General features: G+C 46.0%; 1 protein-coding gene across 3 annotated transcripts in view; it reads right to left on the reverse strand.

The window, feature by feature from the left end:
- Positions 1-18356, reverse strand: part of ABCA2 (ATP binding cassette subfamily A member 2) — a 72347-nt gene extending 53991 nt beyond the window's left edge. For all 3 annotated transcript variants that reach the window (XM_043988675.1, XM_043988677.1, XM_043988674.1), the window contains exon 1: positions 18232-18356. In XM_043988675.1, the coding sequence (XP_043844610.1) occupies positions 18232-18297 (66 nt within the window). In that variant the 5' untranslated portion in view covers positions 18298-18356. The remainder of the gene's footprint in view (positions 1-18231) is intronic.
- Positions 18357-19680: the final 1324 nt, after the last annotated feature.

Genomic DNA, 19680 nt, shown 5'->3' on the forward strand with positions numbered 1-19680 from the left:
GAAGATGTCCCATCAACTGGGGTATGGCTGAACAAATTGTGGTGTATGATGGGGATAGAATACTATTATGCCATAACAAACAATGAACAGGATGGTTTAAAAAAACCTGGGAAGACTTATATGAACTAATACAAAGTGAGTGAGCATAACCAAGAGAAAATTATACACAGTAACAGCAATCTTTAAGGATGATCGACTGTGAAAAACTTAGCTACTCTGGTGAAGACAATGATCCAAGAGAATTCCTAAGGACCCATGATGAAAAATGCTATCCTCCTCCAGAGAGAACTGATGAATTGTGAATACAGATTGAAACATGCTTTTAAAAAATTCTTCATTTTTATTGTTTTATTTTGTTTGTGCTTTCTTTTGTAACATGACAAATATGAAAAAATATGTTTTATATGACTTTACATGTATAATCAATATCGAATTGCTTGTCTTGTTTTCTCAAGGAGGAAGGAGGGACAGAAAGGAGGGAGAGAATTTGGAACTCAAATTTTAAAAAAATGATTGTTAAAAAATGTACATGTAATTGGGAAATGCTTAAAGAAACAAAAAAGAAATTTTTTCAAAGTGGGACCCTTGGATCCTGTAGAGGGGATTACTGCTCAGGTATAGCTTGGACTAGATAAACTTTAAGGTCCCTACTAACTTTGGGGGGGGCGGGGCAATGAGGGTTAAGTGACTTGCCCAGGGTCACACAGCTAGTAAGTGTCAAGTGTCTGAGACTGGATTTGAACTCAGGTCCTCCTGAATCCAGGACTGGTGCTTTATCCACTGTGCCACCTAGCTGCCCCACCCCCAAACTAACTTTTAAATTCTATTATTCTAAGATTCTACAGGAACACATCACAAAGATTGTGGTCTACTATGACCCTCTCACCTGCTAGCTCTTTCAAAAGACGTTGTACCTACTCCTTCCTTCTCTATCTAGAATGAACAGAGTTGACTCTCTCCTTGCCCTTTCTCCCTCTTCCCATCATGCTCAAGCCCCTGTAGATATTCTACTGCTTTTATCTTGTGCCTGATGAAATTCAGCTTGTTTTTATGAGGTAATTTCTCTCTTTTATCAAGGTCACTTTGAAATCTATCCCGATCTTTCCAGGTATTAGCAGCACCCTCTGTAAACTTAATGAACAGACTCCATTCTGGCTTCCAGGTCACTGATGAAAAGATTGAGTGACACTGGCCTTGGAGACACCACTCTGGGTCAACTGGCTCAAGTGGCTCTGCCTCCACAGAGCATTCCTGAAACTCCCTAGCCTAAAGTGATTCTTTTTTTTTTTTTTTTTTAAGTGAGGCAGTTGGGGTTAAGTGACTTGCCCAGGGTCACACAGCTAGTAAGTGTTAAGTGTCTGAGGTCAGATTTGAACTCAGGTCCTCCTGACACCAGGGCCAGTGCTTTATCCACTGTGCCACCTAGCTGCCCCAGCCTAAAGTGATTCTTAACTCCCTTAGAGGCAGAGGCTGTGCCCCCAGTCCATGGAAGTGAAAACCCTAAGCCAACTGACTCACTAGCTTACTGAAGAGTGGACTCTCACTTGTCAATACCATAAAATAAACATATATGCACACACACATATACTTTAGAGAATCATTAAACAAGGAGCTTTGTGAGATCCGAAGGTTGTATGAGACTACAGAAGTGGGATCAAGGAAAGCTTCACAGAGGAAGTAGCATTTGATTGGATTCTATTGAATAGGTAGGCATCATACAGGTGATGGGAGTACAAGGGTAGATATTCCAGCCATTGGAAGAAGCTATTCTGGTACAGGTTGGACTAACAGATCCCTTCCAACTCTGAGATTCTATGATTAGCACAAAGACAAAGCGGCAAAAGGAAGGACACAGTACATATTCTTGGCACAGAGTATTCAGTTTGGCTCAAGCACAGGAGTGCATGGGAGGGACGTAATATGAGATAAGGTTAGATACGGTGGTCTGTGGAAAGACAGGCACAGTAATACTTTGTTAGTAGAACTAACTGCAAATTGGCCCAACCATTCTGGAAAGTATTTGGAATAATACTTAAAAAATGACTAAAATGGGAGCATCTAGGTGGTGCAGTGGATAAAGCACCAGTCCTGGATTCAGGAGGACCTGAGTTCAAAATCCGGCCTCAGACACTTGACACTTACTAGCTGTGTGACCCTGGGCAAATCACTTAACCCCCATTGCCCCGCCCAAAAAAAAAATTTTTTTTTAATTTTTTTAATGACTAAAATGTTCATACTCTTTAATCCACAGATTCCACTGCTAGGCTTATATCCCAAAGAGGTCAAAGACAGAAAGAAAAGTCCAATATATTCATAGCAGCAGTTTTTGAAGAAGCAAAGAATTCAAAACAAAGTAGATACCCATTGTTTAGGGAACAACAAATTGTGGTACACAAATATAATGGAAGCATTGGAAGAAGTATGTGAACTGCTTTTAGAGTAATATGAACCAGAAGAACAATATACACAATGACTACATCTTGACCAGGAAAAAAAAAAATAAATAAGGCAACTGAATGCTGTGGAATTAGAATGATTAAGGTTGGGGGCAGCTAGGTGGCGCAGTGTATAGAGCACCAGCCCTGGATTCAGGAGTACCTGAGTTCAAATCCAGCCTCAGACACTTAACACTTACTAGCTGTGTGATCCTGGGCAAGTCACTTAACCCCAATTGCCTCACAAAAAAAAGAAAGAAAGAAAGAAAAAGTTGGCCCCCATAAGGAGATAAGGCAACGTACCTCCCTCTCATTTTTTTTTTAACTGAGGCAATTGGGGTTAAGTGACTTGCCCAGGGTCACACAGCTAGTAAGTGTTAAGTGTCTGAGGCCAGCTTTGAACTCAGGTCCTCCTGACTCCAGGACCGGTGCTCTATCCACTGCGCCACCTAGCTGCCCCCTCATTTTTTTTTTTTTTACTTTATTATAAGGATTGGCTTTCCTGGGCAGGAAAGGGAGAGAGATAAAATTGGAAATTAGGATGTGTAAAAACAAAAAGCCAACTAAAATGTAAAATAAAACCAAACGAGATTAAAATCCAGTGAATTTGCCAAAAAAGAAAAAAGAAAAAGAAAGAAAGAAAGAAAGAAAGAAAGAAAGAAAGAAAGAAAGAAAGAAAGAAAGAAAGAAAGAAAGAAAGAAAGAAAGAAAGAAAAAAGGAAGAGAAAATAATGATCAATTGGAAGAATCCAGAGAAGCATAAAAAGACTTACATGAATTGATCCAAAATGAAGCAAACATAACCAGGAAAACAATATACCCACATAAACAGGAATAACAACAATATAATAATGGTCAAGTTTGGTCCCAAAGAAGAGATAAGAATTTGTAATTCCTTCTCTTCTTCCTAGAAGTGGGAGAGTATAGATACAGAATTTTACATATACTATCAGACTTTATTGAATATCAGACTCCATTGTGAGTTTTGCTGAACTATTTTTAAAAATATTTATTCTTTGTTATGAGATAGCTCAGTGGATAGGAGAAAGAGGATGAACATATTTGGAAATGATATAAAAATAAAATATATCCATTAAAATATTTTTCAGGAAACTGTAGCTTAGAAACATATTGTCGGGGGCCAATGATTCAGGACTTCGTTTGGTAGGCAATAGAGAGGCATGGAATGTTTCTGAGAGAAGAAATGGAACTACCAGATATAAGCATAAAAAAAGATCATTGGTCCCCACCTCCAACTCTCCTTGATATGATCCTAGTCATGAAGAAAGGAAATCTCGTTGGTTTTAGACCTTATCATGTCTACATCCTGTTCAATAAACCCTCAGTAGCTACTCTCTACTTAGCAAATCTTGAATATCTCACATTGCTTCACATTGAAGACCATCAGACTGAACTACTGCCAGATCTAATGAAAGATCCTATGATGCCTGACGATGCCAGACACTTCCACCTCCTTGCCTTTGATCTTTCTGTCCTGGATACCTCCAGTGGCTTCTCCCTATTTCTATAGGTTAAAAATCTTTTCCTTCTTTTGAGGGCCAAATCAAATGCTGCATCCTCTAAGAAACTTTCTCTAAACTACCCCTAGCTGGAAGTTCTCTCTCCTTTCTCAGAACTGTGATAAAACTTGGTCCATACCTTTCTGATGCATTTATGCTATTTCCTCATCTTATCTGGCCTACTAGATTATAAACTCTTTGATTTATAAATTTTGAATTATAAATTCTAACTTCTTAGCCTGGTATTTGAGGCTCTCCACAGTATGGCTCCAACCTACCTTTCTGACATTATTTTACCTCATTCTCCTTCATGTACTGGAAGCCTAGTTATTTCCCAAATTCAACATGACATTTCCTACTTCTGTGAATTTGCACAGGCTACTCCCCATGCTTGGAATGCACTGTTTCCTTCTTCCTCACTTTTCAGAATGCTTCTCTTCCATCAACGCTCAGAAAGCAGGCCAGGTATCACCTCCTCCAGCTACCCTTTCCTAATCCCCACAGCTGAACATGATTTCTCCTGCCTCAAATATTTCTAAAGAATACTGCTTGGAAACACTTTTGAGGAGGGATAAGGTGAAAGAAGATAGAAAATAGAGTAAATATCAAGGGAAGGGAATAGGATGGAGAGTAATACAGTTAGTGATAGTAATTGTGAAAGAAATGATGAGCAGGATGCTATCAGAAGGATGTATGAAAAATACAAACCATCAACAGAGAAAGAACTGATGGTATCTGAATATGGATTGAAATATAATTTTAGGGGGCGGCTAGGTGGCGCAGTGGATAAAGCACCGGCCCTGGATTGAGGAGTACCTGAGTTCAAATCCGGCCTCAGACACTTGACACTTACTAGCTGTGTGACCCTGGGCAAGTCACTTAACCCCCATTGCCCCCCCCAAAAAAAAAGAAATATAATTTTATTTATTAGTTCCTCTTTCTAAAGATATTTTGTCTGTTTTCTTTCACAACCTGACTAATAATGTGAAGATATTTTGCATGACGGCACATGTATAACTTACATTGAATTGCTTGATTTCTTAGGGAGAGTTGAGGAGGGAAGAAGGAAGAAAATTTGGAACACAAAGTTTTAAAAAAATCGGTGTGAAGGGGCAGCTAGGTGGCACAGTGGATAGAGCACTGGCCCTGGAGTCAGGAGGACCTGAGTTAAAATCCAGCCTCAGACACTTGACACTTACTAGCTGTGTGACCCTGGGCAAGTCACTTAACCCCAATTGCCACACCAAAAAAAAAAAAAATCAATGTGAAAAAAATGTTTTACATGTAACTTGGGGAAAATTCTAAATAAATAAATGAGTGGATGAATGAATGAATGAATGAATAAAATTTTTTTAAAAAGAATAGTAAGGGGGCAGCTAGGTGGCGCAGTGGATAGAGCACCGGCCCTGGATTCAGGAGGACCTGAGTTCAAATCCATCCTCAGACACCTGACACTTACTAGCTGTGTGACCCTGGGCAAGTCACTTAAAAAAAAAATAGTAAGGGCAGCTAGGTGGCACAGTGGATAAAGCACCGACCCTGGATTCAGGAGGAGTTCAAATCTGGCCTCAGACACTTGACATTAGCTGTGTGACCCTGGGCAAGTCACTTAACCCTCATTGCCCTGCAAAAAATTAAAAAAAGAGAGAATAGTGCTTGGACCTGTATTTTACCCCATTACTCCTGCCTTGTGTTCTAGCTATCTGTGGACATATCAGAAACAAACTCCTCCACCCCAAGAACCATTCTTTATTTTTTTGTATCCTCAGTGCTTAGCATAGCACTTTATAATGAATGATAAATATTTGCTGAGTTTAGTTATTTACCTCACTGGGTTCTGCAGATAACTGACATCAACAATGTTTACTGAAGGAAGAATGTAAATGGATTGGATTTTCTCTATTAGATTGTAAGCTCTCCAAGGGCAAGGATCATATCTGCTTGGATCCTTTTAGTTCTGTATAGAGCCCCTCTCATGAACAGACATACAAGGAAACCAGTAAACATTTGTTAAGCAAACACAGAAATGAAGCTAAGACTTAAGCAATGAAATCTTTTTTTTTTTCTGTTCCTTAATAAAGGCCAGACACTGCCCTTGCCCTCTTCTCCCTTCTCCCTGCTTACCACAAGGATTAAGAAACATGAAGAGTGACTAAACTGTTTATGCCCTTTGTTTCAGAAAGTCCATTATACCAGGAAACTATTTCAAGAAGATCAAAGGCAAAAAGAAAGACCTCACATGTACCAAAATATTAGTATTTGAGCAACTCTTTTTGTGGAAGCAAAAAATTGGAAACACAGTGGGCACCCAGCTTTGAGAGATGGCTGAACAAATGGCTCATGAATGTAATGGAATATGATTATGCTACCAAAAAATGACAAGTATGAGGAATTCAGAGGAACACAAGAATTATATACAGAGTAAAGTAATCGAGATCAGGAGAACAATATTCACAATGTTTACCAAAATTGTAATGGTTTATCTTGATTCCAAAGAAGAAAAAAATTATATGCACACCCTTCCTTGTGACAGAGAAGTGGGGAACTACAGATGTGGAATGTTGAATACCTTGTCAGACCCAGTCACTTTATCAACCGGTTTTGTTTGAGCGTTTCTCTTTGTGACAAGTGAAGAGTAAATAGGGAGGGCTGTGTATACTGAAATGAATGCAATATAAAAACAAAAGGAATCTAAAAACTTATTTTAAAAAATGGTTTCACACAAGCATTCCAACAAATTTTTCCAGTGAAACGGCATACCATTCTGATTATATCTCTAGAGTTTCAGATGACAACAGCACCCTGAGCATCAGCTACCTGAAGGCTGGACATCAAAGTGCCCCCTTAGATGACCCTCATTCTAGGATTGAGTGTTATACCTCAGATTCCTGATCTTCAAAATCCTGCCTCCCACTCTGTAGTGCTTCTGCTTAGATCACAGGTATGGGAGGCGGGGACTGTATTTCTATAGCATTAAGTTCCATGCCTAGAATAGCACTGCCTCAGATACTAAGAAGGGCCAGCTCCCCATAACCCATCTAGCTCCTTGCTCTACAGAACAGGGTTAGTTCAGAAAAACAACCGTCAGCACTTCCATGTCTGAGCTTACCATCATCCTTCTTCTCCTGCAGCCCCCTTCTGACCTCTCAACCTCCTCTACTGTTCCCTGTCTCTAAATATCTCTGTTGCTATCATTCATGTCAGACTGAGTCTTAACTCTGGTCATGGACTGACTCCAGATTTCGGCAAGATACTGCGCTCCAACCTTGGCCAGGGGCTGGGCCCTCACCTAATCACAGAACGAGACCTCTAACCCCAGCCATAGCTTTAACCCTCACCACAGGAGGAGCCCCAGAGGAGGGAACCACAGTCCCACACCATGCCACTAAAAGCCAAGATTATCTACAACAAGAAAACCAAGGGGTCATCCCTTGGACATCCTTTCTACTCCCTGAGCCTGGTCATGACTTGACTTCCCCTTTCCCTCCCCACCCTACATCCCCCCACCCTGCCTTAACCCTGCCAGCTTTGACTTCTGCCTCACTCACCAGTTTGCCAGGCCTCCCCGCCTCCCCCGTGCCTGTTTACTGGCCTCTAACAATGGAGCTTTGTGGCAAGAACCTTCAGAGTCTGTCTTTCCCTCACCCCCACACAGGCCCTATCACCCCAAGGTCTGAATCTCCTCTGTCTTCCTCCCTCCAAAAAGCCAAGCCCTTGCCCACGGTGGTGCCAGCCTCGGAGCAGCTCCACAAGAACCCAGCCCAGATAAGAACTGAATGAGAATGTGACTGTAAAAGTACAGGATTGTGTCCATACAAGTGTTTGCCAATGAGTGTGTGTCTGACTGTTTACAGCTTCTTTATAGGTGACCGTGTGGCTATGTGTATATAAGACCATGTGTGGCCATGTATGTCTGTGAGACAGCATAGATTGAACTAGAGGGTAAAGATGTTTGTATGTGTGTTATTGTGTAGATGTGATTTTGTGTGGCTGCACATGTCCATGTATATGTGTATACATGTCCGTGTGTGTGTGTGTGTATATTTATATATATATATAATTGTGAACATGAATATATGTGACTGTTATCTGGAGATGTGGCCATGTGCATGTGTTTCTATATATATGACTGCGACTGTATCCATAGAATTATGTCTCTCACTCTGTGTGTTCATGGATACAGATAGCATTACATGTATATAACTATGTGTGTGTTTACCATCTCACAATCACCTCCAAGTAGGGGGGTCGTATAGGGCACAGAGGAAGAGAGGTCTCTGGGGACCCTCCTTTCAGCCCTGGGAGTCTGGTCACAAGTAACTCACCAGCTTTTGCTGCTGCCCACCTTAGGCTCTGGGGAGCCAGTGCCCAGCAGGCATTCCTGTCATGATAGCAACAGGCGCCCACTGCCAAAGCCTCCTCCCTACTTCTTAATCACTACAGCAACAGCCATGCATGGAGGGCCAAGGAGAGGCCCCAGACCAGCAGGTGGGGGAAGGGGAGGGTGATGCAGGACCAGAATCTGGTTATGGTAGAGCCAGGCTAGCATGCCAGGGTACTACCCGTGGCTCTGGCCTAGGGGTTCAGGAATTTGCAGGGGCTGAAGCCTCTGCCATCTAGAATGTGATGCCCCCAAGGATTCTGTCTAGAACACTGATCCCAGCCCTTCCTGCTGAGGTCTAGCCTCTTCTTCCTTCATTGTGCCCAGCTTAAGGAAGGGGCTTCTGGGTACCATGAGAGTCCTCAGACCATGGGTCTATCCAAGGCCCCTCCCTTACCACTGCTTGCCATCAGCCAGGAGGGAAACTAGGTGAGATTAGCTCAGTTGCCATGGAAACCAGAGGGCTCATCACCATAGCAAACAGTGGCAGCAGCTCTCCCCTAACCGCCCCCCAAAGGCAGGTCTGGGTGGGCAGCTCAGTAAGCAGTCACTTCCCATCCCTCTCCAGAGCTAAGCAAGAATACCCCCAAGGTTTCCCTACACTCAGAGATGCCCCAATTTTCAAACACAAGGATGGTGTCTAACAGGCAAGGCCCTGGGCCCCTTATAGGTCTCTGAAGGGACCAGATTTGGGGCACAGAACACTTGAGCTTGTTCTCTCAATCCCAGGCTCCACTGGCCAGTCTCTCATTTGACCCAAGCTCAGACAAGATCGGCCACAGCTAGGAACTACAAGAATAGGGTGCCCTTTTTGTGCGTGACGCTCAGTAAACCCTTTTCCATCTCCAGACCTTGGCAGGGCCACAGAATTCTGATCCCTTCCAACTCCTACTCTCTAGACACCAAGGTGACGGGCACTGCCCTGTAACAGTACACTCCAACTGTGCAGCCTCCTCTGGCACAGAGGTCAGCTGGTCAACATTACAGTGGAGGAGGGATACCCAGAGGGCAGGTGCCAGGCAGTTACTGAAATGAGGAAGCAGAGAGGGTCACAAACATGTTTCAAAAAAGCCATCCCCCACCCCAGATTGCTGGATTTTGGTTTTGCTTTTGTTTTTTACAGCTCAGGGCCTTGCAGGATAGAATAATGGAAAGAACAGTGAACTGGAAGTCAGGATACCTGGGTTCTGGTCTCAGCTCTGCCATTAACTGATTATGCTCCCGGACAAGACACTTCACTTCTCTAAGACTTGTTTCCTGTCTATAAAATGAGGACAGAGGGAAATAAACTAGGTAACCTCTAAGGTCCCTTTCAACTTTTACTTTTAATGGTTTATGATTTTTCTACCCCATGCTTTGTACCATTCAAGGCAACAGACATTTACCGATATACTTACTCTGTGCCACACCCTGTTCTGGGTGCCTTGAAGGAAATGAGGCAATCCTGGGCTCCAGTCACAGAAACAGAAAATTTCAGAATTGGAAGATCCCCAAGAGGCCTGCGACTAAATTCAAATCCTTGTGACAACATCCCCAACAAGTGGTGGTCCATTGCTTGAAGACCTCCACTAAGGGAGCACCCACTACCTAACAAGGCAGCACATCCACTTTTTGGACAGCCCTAACTGTTAGGCATTTTCTCTGATATCAAGCCTAAATATGCTTCTCTGTAACTCTCCCTCCTTGTTCCTAGTTCTGCCCTTTAGGGCCAAGATAAACGAGTTTCATCCTTACACCGTGTTACTCAGAGTCCCCCAAAGCCTTCTCTTCTCCACAATAAATAGTCCCAGCTCTTTCCCCCTGATCCTCATATGGTATGAACTTGAGACCTTTCATCTTGCTGGTTGCACTCTTGGGAATGCTCTTCTGCTTACCAATGTCATTCCTAAAATATGGTATCCAAGATTGAGACAGATTTTGGGGGGAGAGCATTGCCCACATGGGAACTTCTTTTGCTTCACTTGCATATTTGTTATAACAATTTTGTTTTTACATGGGAGGGGGAAAGTGGGAAGGAGAGAAGGTAGATATTCATTAATTGAAAAAACAAAATAAAATAAATGTAGCATCCAGAACTGAGCACAATGGCCCAGATGTGGCCTGAGCAGAGCAGAATGGGACTATCAACTCCCTCATTCTGTAATTCTGGCTCTCTTGATACAACCAAAGACAGCATTAGCTCTCTCGGCAGTTTTCTTGCACTGTTGATTCACACTGAACTTTCATTCCACTAAAAAAAAATTATATATTTTTTCAGACAAACTGCTTCACTAGCCACACCTCCCCCCATCTTGTCATTGAGCTCATAGTCTACTTGGGACCATGAAATGGTGAGACAATTCTAAAGCATGGTGTACAAATGTGGCTGGAATCATGTGATCCCCACTCAGTGTTAGAATTCCAAAAAGCAGTGTGGTCTGATAGAAAGGGCCCTGGGCAAGGAGACAGGAGCCCAAGGTCCCAGGCCCTCCATCCACCACAGGACCTTGCACAGGCTCAGGGCCTTAGGTTCTTCATGTGTCAGATGAGTGATTTGCACCAGACCAGCTGATCTCTAAGGCCCCTTCCAACTCTGCCATTCCAGGAATCTGATCAAATGAGATCATGGATAAGAAAGCATTATGCATTTACTTTAAAATACTCTAAAATGGGAAGGAACAATATTATTGTTGTTGTTGTTGTTATAATGAATTGGGGCCAGGCAGAGGCTACATCTTTGTTTTTCCCAAAGCACCTAGCATGGTGACCTCCCTACACATGCAAGTTGTTCCATAGACATTGGATGAGTGAGTGATTATTATTCATCTAAATCATTGTTTATTACTAAGAAGAGAAGCAGGGGAAAGAACACTGGCATTGGAGTCAGGAAACTAGGATTTCACTCTCAACTCCAATATTTATTACCCTGTGATTATAGGAAAGGTTCTCTCTGGACCCTCAGTTTCTTCATCTATAAAGTGGAGATAGTAATACTTGCACTACCTATCTCCCAGGGCTGAACTGTTTTTGCAAATTTGAAAATGCTTTATGAATATCCGCTCTTATTTTTGAAGGGAAGATACAGAGAAGAATCAAAGCAGGCATCCTGAAGAAAGAGGTTGGAGCTGAGCTAAGCCCTGAAGAATAGGAAGAGGGTGGGGAAGGTATTACAGATAGGACAGGGGGTCCATGAACCCCTCCTCCCCACTCTAGTGATGGCCATAACATGAATTCTTTCCTTGAACTTTTCTTAGACTCCTGTAAACAAGGAGGCTGAGGGTACATAGTGGGGAGTAAAGTCCCTGTCCCTCTGATATACTCCCAGTGACCCTAGAAGACTCCAGACTTCTTGGCAGCTTCTCCAACAGGGCCCAGCATGCACCTGTGTTGGTAAGTGGGAAGAACTCAGGGCTTTATGTCAGAGGGCCATTGGTGTGAATCTCAGTTCTGCTGCTTGTGTAATCTTGGGCAAGTCATTTAACCTCTTGAGGCCTCAGTTTCCTCATCCATAAAATGAAGGGGTTAGATTAGATAATGCCTAAGATTCTTTCCTGCTCTTAGCCTGTTATACAATGGCATTTGGCCTTTAGTTCATTTCAGTGAAGGGGAGACTAAAGCCCCAAGAGGGAAGGTAATTTCTTCCTTTTCTTAGGCAGGACACCTCATCTTTGAGACTATCGGGCTGTCTGGCTTGCTCTTCCGGTAAATAAGATGGGACAGAAGGATGAAGGGAGCTTTGGAGAGAGCTGTACCTCTGGACCCAAGTATCCACCGATTTGTGCTAACAAATCCAAGCTCCCTAAATGCCCCTAAAGGCTTCTAAGTTTCCTCTTCTTGGCACATCACCCCACAAAAATCCAGGGGTTATGGACCTCGCTTACAAAAGGAAAGCATAGAGCACTGAGGCACTGCACAGAAAGAAGGGGAGCTACAGGACCAAAGGCAGTGACCCCAGCATGTGGAAGAGGCTCAACATGCAAACAGTGTCCAGACTGGTTCAGGCAAATGTCTGCATGGCAGATCCATATAAGGGAAACCACAGTAGCTTAGGCATATCCCTGACCTGTGAAGGGAAGAGGGTAGGGGGGTTAACCACAGAATAAGTTAAAAACAATTCACACCCACAGCCCCCCCAAGGCCCTTTATCTCGTAGGGCACTGAGGCGATAGACTTTGCCAGGGAAGAGGACTGGAGGCATAGGATTGGTTTGTTCCATCTTCCAGTACCAGCTCACCCTGGGACCCTGGAGACTGAGCAGAGAAGAAAGAACTCCTATTCTCCAGAGTTGGGGCTTTATTATCCAGTGCCTCTCAGGGGATCCAGCACCAGCTGATAGGGTCATGGGCTAATCTAACTCTAACCTAAGCAGCCCTTATAAGGCTTGGAAGTTCTCATGAAATTGAAGGGGTCCTTCAGGACATTGGGAGGGATGCTCCCTCCTTTTTAGTCTAGAAATGACCCTGCTTTGCCATCACCAATAGGAGAATCAATCCTAGTATTAAAGCCCTACAGTGGAACCGCCCCCCAATACCCCAATCCCACTTTTAAGCAGGAAGTTCAATCTAACCTAAATCTGTCATAACACCGTATACTTCCTCTTTAAAAGCTATCACTTTTGAAAAACATCTCTCTCAGTCCTTTATCATATTTCATCCATAGCTCCCAAGTCATGAGACTCTGTCCTGGACAGACTCTTCTAGTACCAAACCTCCCACCATCCCTATAAAAAATGAACTTTGTTTACCCATTTTATAGAGGGTAAGATGAAGCCAGAGCCTGTAACCAGTCTCTGAGTATGGAGGAGTTCAGAACAGTCTAACTTTCAGGTTCCAGAATCTCATCTCCTGACGAGAGCCCTAGGAATCTCACCTTAGCAAGAAGACAGACCAAATTCTATTCCTTCCTGGTCCCTTGACCCACTCCTGAAATTAGAGGGGACTCAAGTGACAATGACTTCTCTAGCTGTCCTTCAAAAGATTTTCACTGGATACCCAAAGACAGCTTCTTCAAAAGGTCTTGGGAAATGGTGGCATTCAACTTCAAGGGGCCCAGGTAAGAGTGCCAATTCATCAATTTCTGAATGCCAGCCTCAATTCGGGACCTATGTACCACCAGCTGGCAGGCGCATGCCAGTTTGGGAGCACAGCCAGAGCTGCAGCAGCCAAAGGGGAAGTATAGACTCAGATCCTGGGACCAGAGTAGGGTCTCATGACCAGAAAAGCAGACAAGAGAGTAAAAGTCCTGAGTTAGGGGTCGGGCCAGACTCCCAAACCTGGCATTTAAGGCTGGCCACAATCTGGGCCCAACCTATCTATGGAGGTCTCCTTCTCTCCTCCTGTCTAACACATTCCTTCTGCTGCAGTGGGGCCAGTGTCCTTCCCAGTTCCTGCATGTATTATGATCATTATCATCTCTGTTCTTTTCCCTCCTCTTCCCTTCTGCCTAATCAAAAGACTATTTATCCCTCAAGGCCCAGTTCTGGTGTCCCCTCTCCTCAATAACACTTCCCTGATGACTGTAGGCCACACTAAACACCAGTTATATTTTCAGTCTTATCTACCGGGTTAACATTTAACCTGAAGCTTTAGCCTTGTCTCTCCAAAGTGATCTGGAAAGAAGCGACCTTGTCCCACCTCTCCTGTGTTGCCCAGCCCTAGACAAGTAATAATGGCCCAATTAATCCCTAGTGATTGATTAAAGCCAAGACACAGGTGACAGAAGAAATGATGAACAGAAACTGCCAGAAAAGAGGCAAAAGTGCCCCAAGGTCACGGGTTTGACCCAGGGATATTATCAGCACTGTGTCATGAAAGAAATCCGGAGGCAAATCCTGATGTTCCAAGTTCCAAATGGCACTAACCCAGAGATCCGGAAGGCCGCTCTGTACCCATTCATCCCTCCTTCCCCATACTGGATGGAATAGGGCTCCCTGCCCCTCACCAAAATACTTCCCTACTCCCTTTCATCCTCCAATCCCCTAGTCCCCTACCATTTCTTCCAAGCCTGGCTGAACCTCCCCACACCCACAATCCTAAACAGATCTCCTCTGCTCCAGCCTGGAGCTCATAATCACAGAGAGCCAAGCATTACTTTGGAAATCTTAAAGCATTCAATAAATCCAAGCTGTTCTTTCCTCCTAAGCCTGAGTTAGAGTTCAACTGTAGACAAGAGCCATATCTTCTCTTGCCTTCCTCACACCTTGGATAAGCACAGGGCTGGGCACAAAATGCTTTCTGAAGGAATGAATCAATCTGAGGCAAATCGGATGCTTTGAAACCAAATCCCAGGTAGCCTGGGTGTGAGTGTGGTCATTAGAGCTAAAGGGGACAAATAAGGTGCAGGTGCAGTGCGGAGAGTCCTTTTACCCAGACACAGAGATTCCTGGGAACCTGGTTGGAAAAAAGACTTCTTCCTTCTTCCTGAAACTTAAAGCCCTACAACCTAAGCCTACATTTTTGCTTCTCAGGACCTTCCAGTCCAGCCCCACATCCCCATTCCCATTATGAACAGGGCAATTCTCAGAGAAGGAGCAACCATGAAGAAGAAAGAAATGACAGGACCCAGATTGCTGGAACAGACCCTCTGACCAATAAATAGCTAGCTCCAAAGAAACTCAAACCAGCTCCTGGCTACACCATTGAAAATCCCCATTTAGGGGGCAGCTAGATGGCACAGTGGATAAAGCACTGGCCCTGAATTCAGGAGGACCTGAGTTCAAATCCGGCCTCAGACACTTGACACTTACTAGCTGTGTGACCCTGGGCAAGTCACTTAACCCCAATTGCCTCACCAGAAAGAAAGAAAGAAAGAAAGAAGGAAAGAAAGAAAGAAAGAAAGAAAGAAAGAAAGAAAGAAAGAAAGAAAGAAAGAAAGAAAGAAAGAAAGAAAGAAAGAAAGAAAGAAAGAAAGAAAGAAAGAAAGAAAGAAAGAAAGAAAGAAAGAAAGAAAGAAAGAAAGAAAGAAAGAAAGAAAATCCCCATTTAGAAATCCAAGCTTCGGGCAGCTAAGTGGCACAGTGGATAAAGCACCGGCCCTGAATTCAGGAGGACCTGAGTTCAAATCCGGCCTCATACACTTGACACTTACTAGCTGTGTGACCCTGGGCAAGTCACTTAACCTTCATTGCCCAGCCAAAAAGAAAAAAGAAATCCAAGCTTCTAGCCCCCTTGCTCCAGGTTCCCCTGTTCACAGCTACAACCCAACTAAAGCCGAGGCTTCTGAGTCAGGGTTAGCTCAGCAGAGGCCTGTGACTCTAGTCACCCTGGAAGTGGTCTGTAGGCAGCTAAAGTGTGGAGGGAAACCTCTGAATATCAAATATGGCAGAGGGATTGGGATGGGAGAGATTGGACAATTCAGGGAGAAGAACAACTGACCAGCTGGCCCAGGGTTCATCAGCTATCAGATGACCACAGTTGTCCCCTCTTCACCCAGGGTGAGCACACTGGAACTGCACACCCGGTTTGGGTCAGAGAAGAACAGAGCCTCATCAATGCCCCCATGAAAGAGAAGGTGTTACGGAGAGAAGGGGAACAATTTGGCGGGGGCGGGGGGGGGGGGAGGAGGGAATGATAGATGTCCTAAGAATTATAGAAAGACAGAAAATTGGGAACCTCAGGCCTAGAAAGCACAGGAAATGGGATTGAGGTGAGAAGTCAAGGAGAGGGAAAAACCCAAACTGAGGAATTTGGCAAGAGGAGGTTGGGGGTCAGAGGTGGGGACCAGGAGACCAGAATTGGAAATCCTTGATCCAGAACCTTACCTCATTAGGAGATATCAGAGGAGGCAAAGGGTCAGGCCAGCCACCTTTTTACAAAGCTTCTCTGGGAGGCCTGGATACCCTGGTCCATAGTGGAGGTACATCTCCAAGGAGATTTCCCCACCCAACTCATAAAGGAGTGAGCCCCATGGTTCCCTCTCTCTTCCCAACCATCCCCAGGGAATAGGGGTGGTTGGGCCGGGGTGAGGGTGGGGACAGGGACCAGATTTTAGATCTAGAGGAGTTATTCCCAGTTGGGTGGCTAAGCACGTTCAAAAGTAATTAAGAGTTCATGAAGCGGGGCAGCTAGGCAGTGCAGTGGATAGAGCACCGGCCCTGGAGTCAGGAGGACCTGAGTTCAAATCCAGCCTCAGACACTTAACACTTACTAGCTGTGTGACCTTAGGCAAGTCACTTAACCCCAATTGCCTCACTTAAAAAAAAAAAAAAGAGTTCATGAAGCATAGACATCCCTGACATACCATGACCCGTGACCCAAAAGAAGGGCCAGACCAACCTGGACTCCAGCCTCCCAACCTCCTGCCACCCTGAGCAGTCCTGTCTGCTCACCCCCCTCCCTGGCTCTGCCCCAGAGCCCTGTGACCAGTCTTAGGGGAGCAGCCAGATCTCCACTCTACTAAGAGAGCCTCCAGCTCTGATGACTCAGCCAGGAAAGTAGGCAAATGTCAACCCAAGGAAGGAAGAGGTCATTGATAGGCCCAGGGCCCTGCATAGATCCTCCAGCCCAGTCTCCTGCCCTAGCTCCTGGCTACAGGAACAGGAAAAGCAGCAGGTTGGCTTGGAAGGAGGGGAGAGAAAGGAATAGTGTTAGGGCCCTGCTCCTAAAGCCAATGGAAAATAGCCAGGCATTTCTAAACTGACTTCAAGAAGGCACGGTGACATGGGAACCTTTCCTGCACCTGCTGCCTTTAATAGGAGCCTGCAGCCAAGGGGGTGGGGGGGGGGGGCGGAGAAGGAAGATGGTGTATAGGAATGCTGATCCCACTGCAGGAACTCCTGATCACTATGCACAGAAGTCTCCTATATAACACTGGGCATCTCAGCTAGTCCAGGGTCACAGTTAGCCATGTCACCACTGAGACACTAGCCTCACTTTCAACTGTTTTACCCAACAAGCATCTTTCTCTCCCCTCCTTAAATAACCACTCCCCCTCCCCTCTCATCCATATACCTTGGCAACCCTGCCCCTAGCTGGAGCTATGTGACTTGATTTGGTTTCAGACTAGGAAAGGTAAGAGGCCAGACCCTGCCCTATCTTAATGCCCTCCCTTACTTCTCAAAGGACCCACCATCAGGGCAGATGCAGCTCTGACCCACATATTCTCTGGACTTCCTATAAATAGCACACACACACACACACACACACACACACACACACACACACACACACAGAGTCACAGCTTGTCAGGCCCCCCAGCCACACCAAATGCTGGACCTGGGGCAGGCAGTATCCAAAGGTTAGCACAGACATCCCTCTGTATCAGGGCAGTTTGTTCTTGGGGGAGAGGACCTAAGGGTGGCCCCTGTCTGCCATCCTAAGATCCTAAGGGCAAGAGTGGGATGAAGGGAAACAGAGTTGTGTCTCCTACCTGCCCAGGTTAATATCTGTGTGGGAATGGGGAGTGGGGGTAGGGCGGGGGCAGAAGGGGGTACGAAATAAGCACAGAAAAAGAATTCAGTGTCTGTGTTATGAAGCTGGGCCAGAGCAACCCTTGGCCAAGTATGGCTTGTTTGGGAGGATACTCATGCCCACCTGGTGCCCAGGCCATGAACACTGATGTGCACCCACAGCTGGGGCTGTTCTTCACCTCATCCTCTACACACACACCCCAATCTTGCATAGTTACATAGTCCTCTAGTTAAATGAGGCAGAGCTCTGGCCTGTCTCAGGGTTGGAGAGGAAGCGGGATTAGGAAACGTCCAATCTCCTGCACCCCTGAGCCCCCTCTCCATGCAAGGCCTCTGGGCTGCCTCCCACCCAGCAGCTTCCTCTGCCCCCCTCCCCTCACAACCTGCCCTGCAGGATCGCGGTTGGTGGTCCCCCCCCTTCTCTTCAGCTGGACCCTGTCTCTCCGCTTTCCCTTCTCTCTCTTTTGCCATCCCCCCCATCCCAACTCCACCCCCCCCAACCCGGCTCACCGGGCTGCGCCGCTTCAGCGTTACGTTTTTCCAAAGCAGGAGGTGCAGTTGGTGCAAGAAACCCATGGTGGGGCCAGACCAAGGACCAGGGCTTGCGGGCCGAGGATGGTACTCACAGGGCTGGGATAGGGAGGGTAAGGATCTTGGGTGACGGGGGTGCGGGACTGGGGCTGGGGCTGAACGGGTCGGAAAGTACAGGATCTGGGGCCGAGACTGGAGCCAGGGCCCGAGACCTGGGTTCCTGGAGCCGAGCAGCGCTCAGCAAAGCGGCCGTCGCCGCCCTCCACTCTGCGAGCTCTGCAATGACTGAGGGGTCCCAGTGCCGGGCCCCCGGTTCGGCATCGCCCCCGGCCTGGCCTGGCCCGGCCAGAGGGCTCCGGCTCCGACTCCGGCTCGGCCTCTGCAAAGCCCCTCAAAGCGCGTCCATCCTCTGGACAGGAGGTTCAGGGATCGTGGGAGAGCAAGGAGGCCAGGGGCTAGGGATGCCTGATGCCGATGCTGATGCTGATGCTGGGGCCGGGGTCGCAAGAACGCAGCCCAACAGAAGCGCAGCGCAGCAAGGCACAACGAAGCCAGGAGCGCAGCGCAAGCGGAGCTCGGCTCGGCTCTGCTCGGCTCGGCTCGGCTCGAAGCTCGGCTAGCCTCCTTGGCCACCTCTGCTGCATTGACTTTCCGAGCTGAGCACGACCCGCCCCTCAGCTGAGGCCGCCCCCTCTTAAAGGCGCAGAGACGTATCAACCCACACCCCCCTACACTCCAGAGGGCGCCCCAAGCCCCAGGCTAAAGCCCTCTCTTCCAGGACCTTCCCCTTGGGGGTCCAGACCCCTGTCCTCTTCCCAAATCCACTTGCAGGCATTCTTCCCTTTAAGTGAACCAACAGCTTAATAAGCAAGTATCAGTTAAGAGGGCCCTGCGTGCAATTATCCCGTGGTCCTCTTTCTCCTTCCGTGAACGCCCCTCCAGGGCCTGACCCGGACCCCCAAATCAGGGCCCTTTTGAGGAAGGGTAACTTTCCTCCTAGAGGGCCGCGTGATTTAAGGTTTAGTATGTAATTGGGAAGGTGATGGGATATGATTGAGAAGGGACCAGTGAAAGGGATAGGAAAAAGATAGGGATGGAAGGTGGAGATGGGATGGGAGGAAGAAGCACTTTGTAAACATTTAAGTGCCCTGCAAATATGTTGTATTGCTCTGGGTTGGAAAGGTACAGACAGAAGATAAAATAGGTTAAGACAGGTATGGATATGAAATTGGGATAAGGATAGGAAGAAGATAGGATGGGAAGGGATGGGGTTAGGAGAAGGGTGGCTGAATAGAACTCTCAAAATGGAATCTGACAAGGGTAGAAAACCTTACCCATCCTGAGCACCGTGCAGAACTATTAATGCAACCTACTTTTTTTTTTTTTGGTGGGGCAATAAGGGTTAAGTGACTTGCCCAGGGTCACACA

This window comes from Dromiciops gliroides, chromosome 2 (genome assembly GCF_019393635.1).
Source record: "Dromiciops gliroides isolate mDroGli1 chromosome 2, mDroGli1.pri, whole genome shotgun sequence".
NCBI classification, from domain to species: Eukaryota; Metazoa; Chordata; class Mammalia; order Microbiotheria; family Microbiotheriidae; genus Dromiciops; species Dromiciops gliroides.